The sequence below is a fragment of the Python bivittatus genome, unplaced genomic scaffold, assembly GCF_059951505.1.
Source record: "Python bivittatus isolate LINGU-HERP-01145 unplaced genomic scaffold, Pbiv_v1 ctg000220_np1212, whole genome shotgun sequence".
NCBI lineage: Eukaryota > Metazoa > Chordata > Lepidosauria > Squamata > Pythonidae > Python > Python bivittatus.
The window spans coordinates 909,709-925,062 of record NW_028277048.1 but is presented as its reverse complement, the minus strand read 5'-3'; the positions used below and the strand labels follow the sequence as shown (position 1 = coordinate 925,062).

The 15,354-nt window shown below is 40.6% G+C and overlaps 1 protein-coding gene across 1 annotated transcript in view; it reads left to right on the top strand.

The window, feature by feature from the left end:
- The window catches only part of LOC112540856 (alpha-2-macroglobulin-like protein 1), a 48,740-nt gene that overhangs the window by 21,566 nt on the left and 11,820 nt on the right, over positions 1-15,354 (top strand). Inside the window, exons 12-21 of the mRNA XM_088137572.1 lie at positions 1,108-1,272; positions 2,550-2,777; positions 3,361-3,424; positions 4,564-4,709; positions 6,230-6,376; positions 6,995-7,168; positions 9,269-9,371; positions 9,698-9,836; positions 14,357-14,582; positions 15,070-15,196. Coding sequence (XP_087993698.1) covers positions 1,108-1,272; positions 2,550-2,777; positions 3,361-3,424; positions 4,564-4,709; positions 6,230-6,376; positions 6,995-7,168; positions 9,269-9,371; positions 9,698-9,836; positions 14,357-14,582; positions 15,070-15,196 — 1,519 coding nt within the window. The remainder of the gene's footprint in view (positions 1-1,107; positions 1,273-2,549; positions 2,778-3,360; positions 3,425-4,563; positions 4,710-6,229; positions 6,377-6,994; positions 7,169-9,268; positions 9,372-9,697; positions 9,837-14,356; positions 14,583-15,069; positions 15,197-15,354) is intronic.

The following is a 15,354-nucleotide window of genomic DNA, read 5'->3' as shown; positions in this document are numbered from 1 at the left end:
AATGCTAATCCATGATTCCTCATCAAACTGGGTTGTTGGATGAGGTGCCACAAGGTTTCATCCTGGGATTTGTACTTTTCAGGATTTTAGATCATGACTTAAATGAAGAGGTGGAGGGAATGCTTACCAAATTGGCCAGTGACATCACATTGGGTAATATAACTGAGACCACCCCACCACCACATCACCCCAAACCTAAATTGATAGGTTCGAGCAATGGGCTAAAAATAACCAGAATGAAATTTAACAGGGACAAAGGTAAAGTTCTTCACTGAGGAAACAGAAATCAAATACACACGCAAAGGATTAGAAAAAGTGGCTTGATATTAATGAAAAAACTCTTGGAACTGACAGACTTGATACTAATGATCAAGAGTAGTTATACTCTTGCGAGTAATTGATCACAAACTGAATATGAGTTAACAGTGTGATGTGGTTGCAAAAAAGGACAAGTGGAATTTTAAACAAGTTCAGTGGAACTATAGTTTGTAAATAATAGAAAAAGTAATAGTTCCATTTTATTCTTTGGTTAGTCTTTACCTCAAGTATTGTGTCCATTTCTGGACACTGTACTTTTAGAAATATTCAGACAAAGTGGAAGAGATTCAAATAACAACAATGAGAGAATTATAAACTAAGCCCCATGAGGGAGCTGAGCATGTTTAAACTTGAGAAGACTGAGGGAAGATATTTCAGGTACCTGAAAGGATGTTACACGGTAACATTTCAAGACCTGTTCTTTGTTCCAAGACAAGAAAAATGGATTCAAACTATAAGAAGCCAGGTTCTGACTGAATGTTAGAAATATCAAGAGCAGTTTAGTGTGAAAGCAGTTTACCTTGGACGTGTTTTGTTAGAAGCTAGACAACTATCTGTCAGGGATGCTTGAAGGCAGCTTCCTGCACTGAGCAGGGTTTAGCCTTGATAGCCTAAAGCCCCTTTCCAAGCTTGTAAATGTGTTCCAGCCTGAAAAACGGGGGAATATGTATTGTCCTGGTTCAGATGGCTCTTTCTTAAGAGTGCGTAGAAATGAATTATCACTGCACATTTATTGTATGAAGGAAGCATTGCACACACTGCTAAGTCACTGTATACTTATTCCTGCAGATTAGAGTTTCAGTCAATGATTCACCAGTCAGAAATTACACTGTCCATCTCATTGTTGATGTGGATGATGCGCTGACCCACATTCAGTATATCACAGATGGGGATGGTACTGCCTACTTCTCTCTAGATACAACTGCCTGGAATGACACCATGGTTTCTATAAAGGTGAGCTGACACAAATCAAAATAAAATTTGCAAGGAATCACAATGTCCAGTGGCATATTAATAATGTAGTTTAGCTACACCACTAGCATGAAAAAGTTCATATTCTCAATATCAAATACAACAACAAATGGCTGAAAAGAAGTATATTGTGAAGTTGCAGTGGTTAGATTGTAACAAAATCATTTGTGAGACTTGCAACAGCTGCAACAAAATATAATGTGGAGCATTCAGTTGGACAAAGGTTTTCCCAAGAGATGTGCTAATCCTTGTGAGGACATGAGTGCCATTTTGACAACATTAGGCTTTCTTGCTCTTTCACTTTTTTAGGAACAAAAATGGTAAGAACCAAGGTATTAGATCTTTTACATATCTGAATATTGTCATAGCTGGGCTTCTCAGTACAGGTAGACCTCACTTAGTGACTCCCTCAGGCAGTGACTGTTCAAAATTACGACAGTATTGAAAAAAGTAACTTTGTGACCAATGCCCACATTTACGACCTTCACAGCTTCTCTTTCTCAGTCATGTGTTTGCCATTACAGTCGGTTAGTATGTGTTGTCCGATGCCTGATCTGTTTTTTCTTTTCCCCCTTTGCAGAGCAGAGAGAGCAAACAAACAAGCAATCTGTTCCTGAGCTGCTTTTCTCTGCAGTGCAGTGCAGTGCTAATCCCAGGTTAACGAGCTCAGCTCTCCAAACTTAATTAGCTGGCTGGCAGCTGCTGCCTGTAACTGACAAGACTAATCAGTACAAGACTAATCGGTTTCACACCTTTGGCTTTTGTTTGCCTTCGCAGCAGTTTGGAGTGGGAGCATGCTAGGCAAACAGCCAGTGCCAGTGCATTCCTTTGTATGTATATTCCCCATTATGTGCCTGCTTACTCTCTTATAATCCCTTCCTCTCCAAAGAATGTAGATACAAACATTAATTCCCTTCCTGCTAATTGTCCCAGTGCCAGGGTGAGCATTCCAAAGGGCAGGGAGTGGGGAAAGGGAAAGCTGAAGTAAGATCGTAAGCACAGTCATGGTCATGTGATTTTCTATTTAGCAACCATGTCACTTATCAACTGAGTTACCAGTCCCAATTGTGGCTGCTAAACAAGGACCACCTGTAATATAAGAATGTTAAATTGGTTTGAAAACTGGTTTAACTTTACAGTGTCAGCCTGTCTTGGCATATTGACCATCCAGTTTTCTCCTGCTAAACAGTTGCAAATATCACTCCAAGTTGTGCTTGAATGCTGATAATTCCCATTGTTGTTGTGCCTTTTCCTTATAGGCAACAAACACATTTGGGAGTAAAACTGAAGAACAGGTTGCTCAGATGTCAAACTCTGAAGATTATAAGTGGCTGAAGCCCTTCTACTCAGAGAGTAACAGTTTCCTTGAGATTCAGCATGTGGAGGGAGAATTGCCCTGTGGAAAGCATCAGGAAGTGCTGGTGGATTATATCCTTGACCGGAAAGAGCTGGACCCCGAGGCCGACCACGTAGATTTCTATTACTTGGTGAGCATCTAACAGTTCTGGAAAGGGCAACATGGTGTGTGTAAGAGAAGAATGGAAAAGAACAAAAATAAAAAGGGAGAAATAAAGTATTAACACAGGCAACATAGTACCCAATTCCTGAAAAGAAGAAAGAAAAGAAAAATTCTAAACTAAGTAGGATGAGAAGAGTAAGACAGAAGAACAAAACTGAAAACAGTGTTTCCAGAGATACTGGCATTTCTATATCTTATGTTGGTGGTTGTGAAGCAGTAATTGAGGCAAATCAAACTCTTTACACGGAGAGCTTCTTTGCGTAGACTTTCAGAGGAAAATGAGAGGGGAGAATACAGCACCTGCAGTTCTGCCAACCATGATAGTTGCCTCCACTTACACTTTCAGAGGCAAAACCTGTAGCTTCAGTTGTGTGATGTGTTATTTAAAAAATGCAGGGCTATTCCTTTCCTTTTCTGTTACAGGTCTTCTGTAGCAAAAGCTATGATGCTGTTCCTTCTGTCCAACATCCCCCCTTATCATCTTCTTCCTGTGTGTAGTTTTATGCGATGTTTTTGTATAGCTCATAACTTACTGCCTCTGTTATTACCAGGTTGTATCAAGGGGAAAGATTGTCTCCAGTGGACAGAAGCAAGTGCCCATTGGCCAGGATGAGAGTAAGTAGTAGAAGAATTATGTTGTTATATGTCCTCTTCTATCATACAAAGTCCTGTTCTGTCTAGTTTGTGTTTTATTTATTTTGCTTTTATTTTATTTCAGACAGAGCTAACCCTAGACAGCATCTCAGATGCAATATATAATAACCATATGAAACAAATGAACATATACCAATTTTGATGTTGGAGTATAGGGAATGCTGTGAATTTTTAAATGTTTGTCATCTTCACAAGCTGTTCCCCCGTCATGGGAAAAGGGACCCTCCCAAAACTATTGAGGTGCTAATTTGAAGAGAGGGCAGTGCTAGATGAAATACCACAGGTTTCTGAGTAAGACAACACATTTTCAGAAATGTTGAAGTCACAAGAAAAAAATATTTTTCTTTGTTGATTCAGGCAGGATATGCGTGTCTGGAAAAACATACAGAAACATATAGACATGCTCACATTCTTATTCAGCTTCTGATATTGCCACATAGAAGGAAACTTCTGATCAAAATGCATTGTAGAATGATTCAGCTTTTTCCTCAAAGATTTTTTTACTAGAAAGAAAATTGTGGAAGAATTGGTGAGAAAAGAGTAATATATGAAATATTATGATACTGTAATATGCCATGCATCTTTAATATTAATATAACATTACTATTATCATAATATCACATCCATATTAAAGATGCAGAGCATATTTAGATCTAGCACTAAACTTTATAACAGCTGTAATCTGTTCTGTAATGTAATTATCATACACATATTTTAATATCATTTTTAGAAATCAAATGTATTCCTGAAAATATCCAAACTAAGACAGTTCATCAGAATAATGATGATCCCCCAGAGTATTTGCTTGTGAAACTGCTGCAGCCTGGGCTCAGTAGTGGTTTGAGAGATGAATTGCCATAATAGATTGGTAGGTTTGATCGAATGGACTTCAGTAGATTTGTTTTGAAGTAGATTCAGATGCATTTTGAAATGCTTCAGAACTGGCAAGAAATTGGTAACACTGACAAAGGAGAGGGTGAGTAGTTTTGTTAACTTTTCTTTCCTCTAATATCACATAATTATGGGTGTTGTAGTGCAGACATAAGTTTTCTTTCTCTCGCTCTTTCTCTTCCCACCACCCTTTCTTTGCCCTGACCCAGCACTCAAAGGCACCTTCTCCCTCACCCTCACCACCAGTTCTGACCTGGCACCCATTGCCAGGCTTCTGCTGTTTGCAGTCTTCGCTGACGGCGAGGTGGCAGCTGACGTTGATGTGTTCAAAATAAACATGTGCTTCAAGCATAAGGTTTGTAAGAAACAAGAGGGACAGAGCAAAGAAGCTGCAATCACGCATCACCCAAAGCCACAGGGCGTTAAAGCAGGCGTGCTGCCATTTGTCCCCAACGTGGCTTCCTCATTGTGCATAAAGTGAAGTGGGAGAGAAAATGGAAGGGGATACACGTGCTTGTTAACCAAGCCTTTTATCTTAGCATACAGTACGGTAATCCTAGGTGGCTCAGAACAAAACCAATAAAAACAACAACAAAACAATCGTGTCACCCATATACGAAGCAACACAGTTCCTTCCCATTGTGCTCCAACTGATCATTGCAATCAATATTTTGTAAGCGTTTAAAATTGTTTCCGGGGGGGGGGGGCAGATTTAATATTGCAATGAAAGAAAAATTAAAGAAAAAAGAAAGAAAAGTATTATACAATAAGCATTTAGATAGCCTCCTCTCTTTCATTTTTTTCCCCATTCTTCCCTTCTTCTCTCAATGTATTCTGAACTTACTGAAACTTTATTATTAACTTAAACATTGAAATTGTTATGAAGTTAACATTCATGGACCTTGTGTGGCCCAGAACTCAACAGGTGTAAATTAAACCTTTTGGGGAGGGAGGAGGAAAATTAATGAAACCATTTTTGGAGGGAGGCACTTCTTTGTGTGGAGGAGGCTTTGGGGCAGACTCCCTCGCCTTACCTGCAGCAGGGAGGATCACAGGGCGCCACTGCTGCAGGTAACGCAGTCCTGCTCGATTTCCACCATGGCAGCATCAAGCGACTCTCGCTGCTGCAGTTAAGCCGAGGCAGCAAGCTTGTGCAGGACTCTTTGTGAGTTGCGAGACCTGAGTTTTATGGTCACAAAATTTATTATTGTTATTATTTGAAATTAATCTTGTGTGCACTTGATTTTTTACCATGTGCGCAGGTTCATAAGTACTGTGCACGCACAGACATGCACATCTTAGAGAGAACATAGGCAGGGGTCCCCAATCTTTGGGTTATTATGGGACACCAATCCCAAAATTTCTACTTACCAAAAAGCAAATTGGTGAGATTGCTTCCTTCCATCAAGACACTTCTACCTTCCTGATTTACTGTTGCCTTTTTTTCCTCTGTAGATTCAGTCACTTTGAATAAAACACTTGGTTTCATTCGCCCATTATTTTTATTTTCTAAAATATGGGACCTTTGTGGAACATACAGATTATAGTAGAACCTAGTTTTTTGCTTGGCAGCATTCCAGCTTCCCATTTAAAATTCAGTGGGTTTTAAATAAAGTTGGAGTGTACAGGAAATCTGCAAGGCATCAAATGGAGTATCTATAAGCTTGTTCATAGACACAGACTCTGTTCTGGGAACCATAGGCAATGTGTGAACTCAATTATTGTGTCCAATCTATGGACACACTTCCCCTTTTATGAGAAATGATTTCTCCTGCCCATGCTTTTTCATGTTTTTATAGTATACTTTCTACCCTCCACTGTCAACATGGGTCTCCCATGTGGTAAAAATCTCTCTCTCTTCTGCCTCCATCACAGGTGAAGTTGGGGTTCTCATCAGAGGAGGAACTTCCAGGGTCGAAGGTCAATCTGCAGATAGAAGCTGCCCCCGGTGCACTGTGCTCTGTCCAGGCTGTGGATAAGCGTGTCCTCTTACAGAAGAACCAAACTCTGACACCACTTACAGTAAGGAAACATACCCTCCTAAACCAAACCCAAGAATAACTAGCATTTTTCCTCCCCATTCTCTATTACCTGCAGATAAATAATTTCATTATCTTTTATGGCTGATGCCTGATGGATTCCATAATTCAGTTTTTGTCTTCTTCCCAGTCACCAGCAGAATCCATAAATCCTTTTAACCTCCTCAGCCAGTACAGCACTTCCATAATCCCTCTGCTCCACTAAAAACTAGCAATATCACTGCCAAATAATCTGATTCATATGCTTTATACTGCATGAATGCTTCAACTTGTTTTTCAAGGTGTCATGAGATTATGATTTTATTAGACTACATAGATTTATAATTAATTATAGACAAATACACTCTGGAGTTTTTCATAAATATACTGCTCATAAATATACTGATTTTAAAGAGATGACTTTGGTCTAAGTCATTTAGCGCCACCATGGATTTGCTTTGTGTTTTCCTTCCTTGATCGCCTGGATTGTTTATACTTGTTGGCAACAGTTTTGCAGGACAGCATAAAGAAATTGTGCCTTTACACTAACTCTGTATGATTCTACTTTATTACTATTGAATACAGTTGTGTTGTTATTCATTGCAGCCATTTTTGTCCCTAGGTATATGGTGCTGCTTCTTTAACTTACTGGCTTGATATAGCAGTAGAAGGATTTCACTATCGCATGGAAGATTTTGAACCCTATCCTTGCTTGCCCCCTTTGGATCCTAGGCAAGGGAATTTCAAGGTGGCTCCTTGGTATCAGAGAGAAGCTGATGTTTATAGTCTGTTCAAGGTGAGTGGCATCTTCTCTTGAACCCGATGAACCAGAAAACTGTTTTGTTCATTTCCATGAGCTACTAGCATAGGCACATGCTCCAAACTCCAATGGTAAAAAAAATGATGTGATGTCATGATGCAAACTCCAACACGTCCCAACATCAGGTGCAAGTATGAAAGTCATGGGGCTTGCATTGTAAAATTAAACTATACTGTTTAATTCCCCTTTTCACCACTCATTTCACCGCTCATCCCCGTCCCCTTTCACGTGCCTATGGCTACTAGAGAAGTTTTAGAATTCATTAATAATGACCCATGTGCTTCAATTTTTTTGTTACCTTTATGAATAAAGTAAAATAGTTTTGGTTGTCCACTTTTTCATTTATAGGTATCTTCAAGGTGGCTTACCAACAGTGATTAAAATTATTATTCTGTGTGTTTATACTATGATCTGGTAATATTTTAAATAAGTCACATTTGATTTTGTTTTTTGTTTTATTTTGTTTTTCTGTTTTTTTTTCCTTTGAGTTCATTAAAGGAAAAGAAGAAAGAGAAAAGGGGGCTTAAGAACAATATGAAACTGATTTCATTAGAGTTTAATTGCAGCCTAAAAGTTATAGCCCTAATTTTACCTATCCTTTACCCTGGGCTTTATTAAGGAAAAGGTGTCAACTCAAGCTCAGCTCCTGGGGCTGTATCCATGCTTTTTTCTTGGTCATGCTATGGAAGTGTTTGCTGTTGCTTTTTCCTTTTTGACTTCCCCATCTAGCTAACCATCTGGAATTTCAAGTGGATCTCCCATCTAAGTTCTAACCAAGGCTGACCTTACTTAACCTCTGAGGTTAGCTGTATTAAGTAGACATAATATATCAACAGCCTGCCTGTTTTCAAGACTGAATATCCCACACATAATGATCTGTGTACTTCTTTATATCATTTACATACCTTTAACTTTGTGAAAATACTTAGGACACTATTTAATATTTGAAGTCTGTGTACCCTATATGTGGTAGTTTATGAATATAAAGCACTCTGTGACTCACCAGCTTCCTTTTCAAAGCACTTCAGATTAATGTACATGGTCCTTGCCTGTTGAGACCTCAGAGGTGGTCCAGCCTCTCTGGAACCTCAGAACCATGGCAGAATGCACTGAGTTATATAGATCTATAAAAATGTCCTGCACTTTGCATTCCTCTTCTTGGGTCTGACTGCTGTTATAGTAGGATTACAGAGGCTTTGATCTTGCTTCCTTGGACACTCACCTGAAGAGCAATTTTAAACTTAAAGAGGGGGTGGGGGGCTTGTGCAAGCCTTTGGCATACCTGCCCCACATTTTACTATGGTGATAGGTGATCTCCAACCATGCCTTCTCCTCCTACCCTGTTCTTAACAGTTCACTATCGGCAGATGGATAGGGTCTCAGTCGTGGACCTATGTGGACCCTAGATTGGCAGTTGGAAAACAGTCTGCTCACCTCTGGTGTGAAATCTAAATCTAAATCCATATCTCCCATGAACTACCAATGGAAATCAGTAAAAGGCTGTAACTTCTTTGTGACTAACGGTATTAAATGAAATATTTAGGAATGGTTATGCTTTATGAGGGAGGTGAGTTAGGCTAAATATCAGATAAGTTGGTATGTACATATACAGATTGATAGGTAGGCAGGCAGGCTGACAGTCAAGTGTCATTAAATTTTGGTGTTTTCAAGGAAAAGTCAAATACCATTTTTAATTTCTCTGCAGAGTTAGACATAGGCGGACAACAAAGTTTGGGGATCAAGGCTGTAAAGTTTCAGCCAAGTTTACTTTTAGTGAGAACTTTTATAGATTTAGGCTATTTTGTCAGATCTATGTGAACAAATCCAATTTGATTCATGGCTTGACTGAAATAGATGTGCATCCTTGTGACATCTCAGAACATCCCCAACCCTCACAGAGCAGGGGCAGGGTTAGAGAGCAAGGGTGGGAAGAGCACCATGGACCCAGCACAAGGGCTTCACTGCAGTGCAGTGGTAAGGAGGCAGCGTTGGCCCTGCTGCCTGATTGTGCTTCCTAGATAGTATGATTATGATTATTTCCACTCCTCACTTTTCTGCTCTGCTGATTTCCCATAGCAATTGAGATTGAAAATTTTAACAAACACAAAAGTGAAAAAACCTGTTTTCTGTGACCTTCCACATCGAGACAGAATATTTTTCAGAAGTGATAAGGCAAGAGGTAAGAATCATGGCTGCTTAACTGTTCTGTTGATGGAAAGTTTTGAAAGGGTCTCTCCTTTTCTTTTCTAGTTTCATTTTGCAGGCCTTTATGAATCTTAACTGTTTTTATTCCTAGTGATATCAGTGTACCTCAGAATGATCTAGTCCTCAGCCAAATGAAACTTGCTGTTCACATCACCTCCTACCACTTGAGACAGATTGCTAGATGTTCTGCCTTAGCTCTCAAGAAGGCTGTAGTTGGTCCCATCATGTATTTTGGAAGCCTAGCCTTAGTTGTCACAGATCCATTTTTACTTAACATATTTCTAACTTTGTGTACATCAGTTGTTTCAGGTACTTTAGTTGCTGAAGATACTGAGGAAATATCTCATGATATCACTGCCACAAAACCTAAGCAGGATACAAAAACCAAACCCAGGACACGCTTTCCAGAAAACTGGATTTGGGATTTAGTACCTGTCAAGTAAGTGAATTCCAAGCTTTGTTCAGGAGGAAAAGAAATATTCTCATATAAGTAGTCCTTGTTTAATGTCCACTCATTCAGCGACCGTTCGAAGTTATGATGACACTGAATGAGGGGCACATACAATGGGTCCTCATAGTTGCGGCCATCACAGTGTCCCTGCAATCATGTGATTGCGATTTGAGCACTCAGCAACCAGCTTACAATTACAGTGTTGCATTGTCCCATGGTCACATGATTGCCATTTGCAACCTTCACCGCCGGCTTCTGACAAGCAAAGTCAATGGAAAAGCCAGCAGGAGGTTGCAAATGGAGATCATATGACCGTGGGATGCTGCGACCATGCAGGATTCGCCTAACGATGGCAACAGGGCCTGCTAGAACTGTCATTGTAAACTGGCGTGGTCACCTGCCATTGCGCCTTAGGACTGTGTGGCTTAGCGATGGAGTTTCTGGTCCCAATTACTGTTGGTAAGTGAGGACTACCTGTAATTGTAGTGATCTCATCTGCCTTGTATTTCAGTGGCAGGGGTATTAATTACTGTCAGCGTATTGCAGTTTAAGAAGCAAGGCAAAATTATTTTCCATATGTCACAGTTTTGTTCCTGACAACGTAAAACATGCTACAGATTGTAAATAAATGAACTTTAGAAATGATTATATATCCCTCTGTGTTTTTTGCTGGAAACAAAAGAGAGAATAATTAGAAGGGGGCAGAAATCTGCATATAGTGAAAAATGTTCTCAGATATAGTTGATATAGGAAGGAATATGTTCTTACCTTCTCTTCTTCCTTTTTATCCTTCACTCATTTCACTAAGATATTTCATATGGCTACCTCTATAAAATCTTTCAGTTGCTGGTCAGTTGAGAGGATTTATAATTTCCAGCTTTGTAGAACTCATCAATTACAGCCGCATGTATTTTCTAAACATGTATTACATTCTAAACGTGCATCCCGCCCTTTGGAGCATCCTGCCCCCGGAGGTGCGATTGGCCCCCTCACTCCTGGCCTTCCGGAGGGCTTTGAAGACCTGGCTCTGCCACTGGGCCTGGGGCGGGGAGGGAAGGCCTCAAGCGTGGGGGTGGCTAGCCCCGTAGAGGCCTGCTGTCTTCAGCCCCAGAACCATCATCCTCTTGGACTTTCTTCTTCTTTTTTGGTAATGTTTTGTATACTTTTTTATGTTTTATGTATTTATATATATTTATGGTTTTAATGTTTTGTGTGAATCACCCAGAGTCCCCCATTGGGGGGAGATGGGCGGAGAGAAATTTAATAAATAAATAAAACATAACAATTTCTTTTATTGCCCCTTCCTTTTTTCAGTTCTTGTTGTTAGGTTATTCTGTAGTTGACAATGTTTTTGTACAATAGAGAATGTTAAGGACCCAGTAGAATTACAAAGTACAGTATACTATCCAGTAAAGAAAAAAGCTTTACCAAATCAGACATCAGCCCTTGAAATAATCTCTGTGTTCTGACAACATAATTTAAAAGACTAAACGTTCTAATTATACAAAACAATGTATGACACCCTTGTTCCCTTATTTTTTACTCCAAGGGCAAACAAATAGGCAGATGCTACTACTTAGCTTGCAGAAAGATAGACAAAAGGAATTTTTTAAAAATAGAAAATATAATAAATCCCAGTAGCTCTAACTTAGCAGAAAAGAAAACTCTTGCCCTCAGGCACCAAACCTTTCGCAAAGAGGACAGAGTTAACTCTCTCATCGACACTCTTCAGTTAAGCAACGATCATCAGCCTAGCCAAACAAGTACTATTGCATTTCCATTGCTGCATTTTTATTTTTATTTTTTAGTATTTCCCAACACTGAATCTGTTCAATAACATAAGAACAGCAAAACAAAAGAACCATCATCCCTCCCACTGCTGTTATTTGGCCAGGCTGTGCACATAGCCAACAATTAAACTAATGGAAGTCGTCTTTTAGTTTTTTAAATGCACCCTGAAGCGCAGCATCAGCAAAGGCACGTATAGACTGTATACATAAAAATTCAGAAAATCAACCAAATCAACGCAAAATTTTGTTTGCATGTTTAAATAAACTTGGAAAGTTTCATATGACCAGATACTAGCACATACATACTTTTTCTTGTCTCTGACCACTCCCCTTAATACGCAGCTTTAAGACCAAGACTAAAACTTCAATCCCCAAAGAAGCACACCAACTCAGATGGGATTGGAGATGCGTGTGTGTCTTTAGAAGGCGACAGCTAATAGATACGTACTTTTTAGAGAGGTTCCTTGCAGCAGTCCTGGTCCTCCTTTTCTGATCTTTCATCGATAGCAGTTAAATGCAGATTGGATCTTTTCCCCTGAGCCTTGTGCTCTTAAATAACTACTGTCTTGCTCCAGCACTACATTTCCCCACCCAGTGTAAACCCACCATGCCACGGCTGATTCCTGCTTGTAAACTGGCCCAGGAAATACTTTTTTTAAACAGTCCAGGAAAGATAAGAGACAACACTCTGATCAAATCACCTGGAGCAGTACGGAACACATGCCTGCCATAGATAATGTGGGTAGAGGATTTTTCTTTCTCTCTCACAATATACAAACTTAAGGTCATCCAGTGAAACTAAACGCAAGGAGATTCAGGACTGACAGAAGAAAATACTTCTTTATATAGTAAATGGGGCTCGCCCTTAATTCCGCCTAACTGGCACAAACAAATCCCAGTAACCTTTTTTAAGCCACATCTTTGTGATATTGTTTTTGTCTCATGCCCAGCCCATAGCTGAGGTAGTTTAAAGCCGTCTTTAATTCTACCAGTTTTAATGTAATGTTTTCCCTCTTCCCTTGGCAGTTTTTGTCCTAGCGCATTTCATCAACAATATGATTGCTGGCCTGGTTAGTGATGGGATCTACCCAGCTTCTTCTGGCCATTTTAGGCTGTTCTGGCCATTCCCCTTTGGCCCCCATCATTGATTACTGCACCCCATGGCCATTTTGGCTTAGGCTGCAGAAGAGATTGGAGCCTGGCTTCTCCAGAAGCATCTACTCATGCCGTGCCTGATAGGTGCTTTCTCAAGTGCTCCTGAAGTCTTACATGGGTCCTTAGAAACACAACCATAGGGTTATACCTTGTGTTCAGTATTCAAGAAACAGTGCTAGGGTGTGTTCAAAAAACAGAACTAGCACTCTTTTGCAAGTGTGTTAGTTCTATGTTGAACAGAACATTGATTTAAACCAGGAGAGAGAGAGAGTCTGTTTCTGCCAGCTGTGTTGCTGGTTGCACCGTTGTGTGCAGTACAGGTTTCTGCTGCTTCTGCCAACAATGTGTTTCACATGACCATTCTTTTATTGTTTTTATTACTTTGTGGATAAGTGGCAGGTGGTGTCAATTTGTCTGTTCCATTCTGGCTGCTTGTCTACTCCCAGCCACAACCACTCACTGCCAGCATTTTCATTTCCTTATAACATCAGTCAAGGATGGCACTTGCTCATTACTGATTGCTTCCTCCTATTTCACTCTGCCCCCCTCCTTCATGCATGTGATCTGTCAGACAGATTGTTTTTGAATGTGGGTTTAGCTCTCTTTAGAAGAGCACTAAACCTGTGTTCAGAAATAGCTTGACTCTGTGCCTACAACTTATTAACTGGGCAACTTGGCTATAAAAGGCTACGCATGTCCAACACTTCTCCACGCTAGGTTAGGAAGAGTGATTGGTGGCTATTCTCTCACTGGCAGGTGGTGCTTAGTGGGAGGGAAAAAGCCAGGGGAATCTACCAATCAATTTCTTTAACTTCTTCTACATTACAACTAGGACAGTACAAGCCACTGGCCTCATTACTGTGTCAGAATAAGTCTCAGCAATTAAGATGGCACATTTCTGTTGGCTTAAGAACTCATGGATAACACTTTAACATGGGTGTTTGGCCAGAGTTATGACAGATAATGCTCTCTAAAAGCCAAACTAGGCAGAATATTCATTATACATGTTATTTGTGGCAATAATAATGTATAACAACCCTTCTGGAAGTGGGGAAGAGATCTACATTTAGACTGCTGGCAAAGAATCAGAAATTCACCTTCCTCTTCATTCTGGACTTGCCTTGAATCTGTCCCTCTCCAGCTGCAGTTTGCACTAGTAGGGAGTACACTGCTACAGAGAGCTTTAATCCGGATTCAAAGAGCAAATGTCAGGGGAATCCCCTTCCCCAATGCACACTCCTGATCCATTTGGGACTGCTATTAGTTAAAAATAAAACTTTAAGCTACTGTGAGTTGAAAGAAAACATTCACTTAATTAAAAACAGTCACACAAATATAAAGGCTTAACATACTGATTATTTACAAAAGAAATTTCCAGTCAAGCCATTCTGGCTGAAACTGCAGTAGAATAAGTCATTTGGTGCAAATCATGCTCTTTGCATGTCCCTCTGACTAACTGGTCTTATATACTGATTCAATTGGCCAACAGCTGGTTTTGCCAGCACAACCTTTGCTTTGCTTTGATCTGGTCACTGAAGCATCAACTCTCTTCCTGTTTTGCAGTGAGGAAGGGAAAGCAGTTCACTCAGTCACTGTTCCAGACACAATCACAGAGTGGAATGCAAATGCATTCTGTTTGGCGGACATAGGCTTTGGACTCTCCCGATTAACCACGATCAGGGTTTTCCAGCCCTTCTTTCTTGATCTGACACTGCCATATTCTGTAATCCGTGGAGAGACTTTCCAGATAAAGGTCACCGTCTTTAACTTCCTCAAGGACTGTATCCAGGTGAGACCCCATTTAGGACAGTTCAGAAATCTTTATCATTAGAAAAGAAAAGGAGGAGGAGGAAATTCACGATGTGCTTTAGACAAGTTAGAAATGGAGACCAAGACTGCAGACAGAAGCTGTGTATTCCTTCCTGTACCTGACAGATGATAGACTCCTAGCGGCCCACGTTTCTTCCCCACCAACCATGGGCAGAGGAAATGCATGAGGTACTTTCAGACACTTGCAAGGCAAAATTCTCCAGAGGGTTCCTGCCAATCTGAGCTGGCAAAAAATAGTCTCCTTCATGGTCATGAAGTTCTATTGGGCGTTGTTCCATATTATCCCATCCTGCATGTGTAAGCTCAGGTGGCCCCAGGCACAGGCATTGGTGGTCAGCATAGATCCTTCCATGAGCTCATAGTGTGCCTTCCCCTCAGTAGTTGTCCTTTGCCTAAGCCCAGCTGCCTGGCCCATCTTGTGTTGCTTCCTTCTTGTTCCCATCCAGGTGAGAACGACCTTGCTGGAGTCTCAGGAGGTGGAGGTGAAACCATGTCCAGACTGCCAGTTCACCACCTGCCTGTGCGCTGAGGAGGCCAAAGTCTTCTCCTGGAATGTGACAGCCGTGCAGCTGGGTAAGACTGAGGCTGAGGCAGAGGGATAAAGGAGTGGGGAGGTCTGTAGGTTGAATCTTCCAAGAGCATCCCTTTAGTTTTCCAGATGCCTGTCAACAAAAGCACTCAGCAGAAGCAACACTGGAGCTTTGGAGGGCAGGTGCGGGGATGGGTTTTCT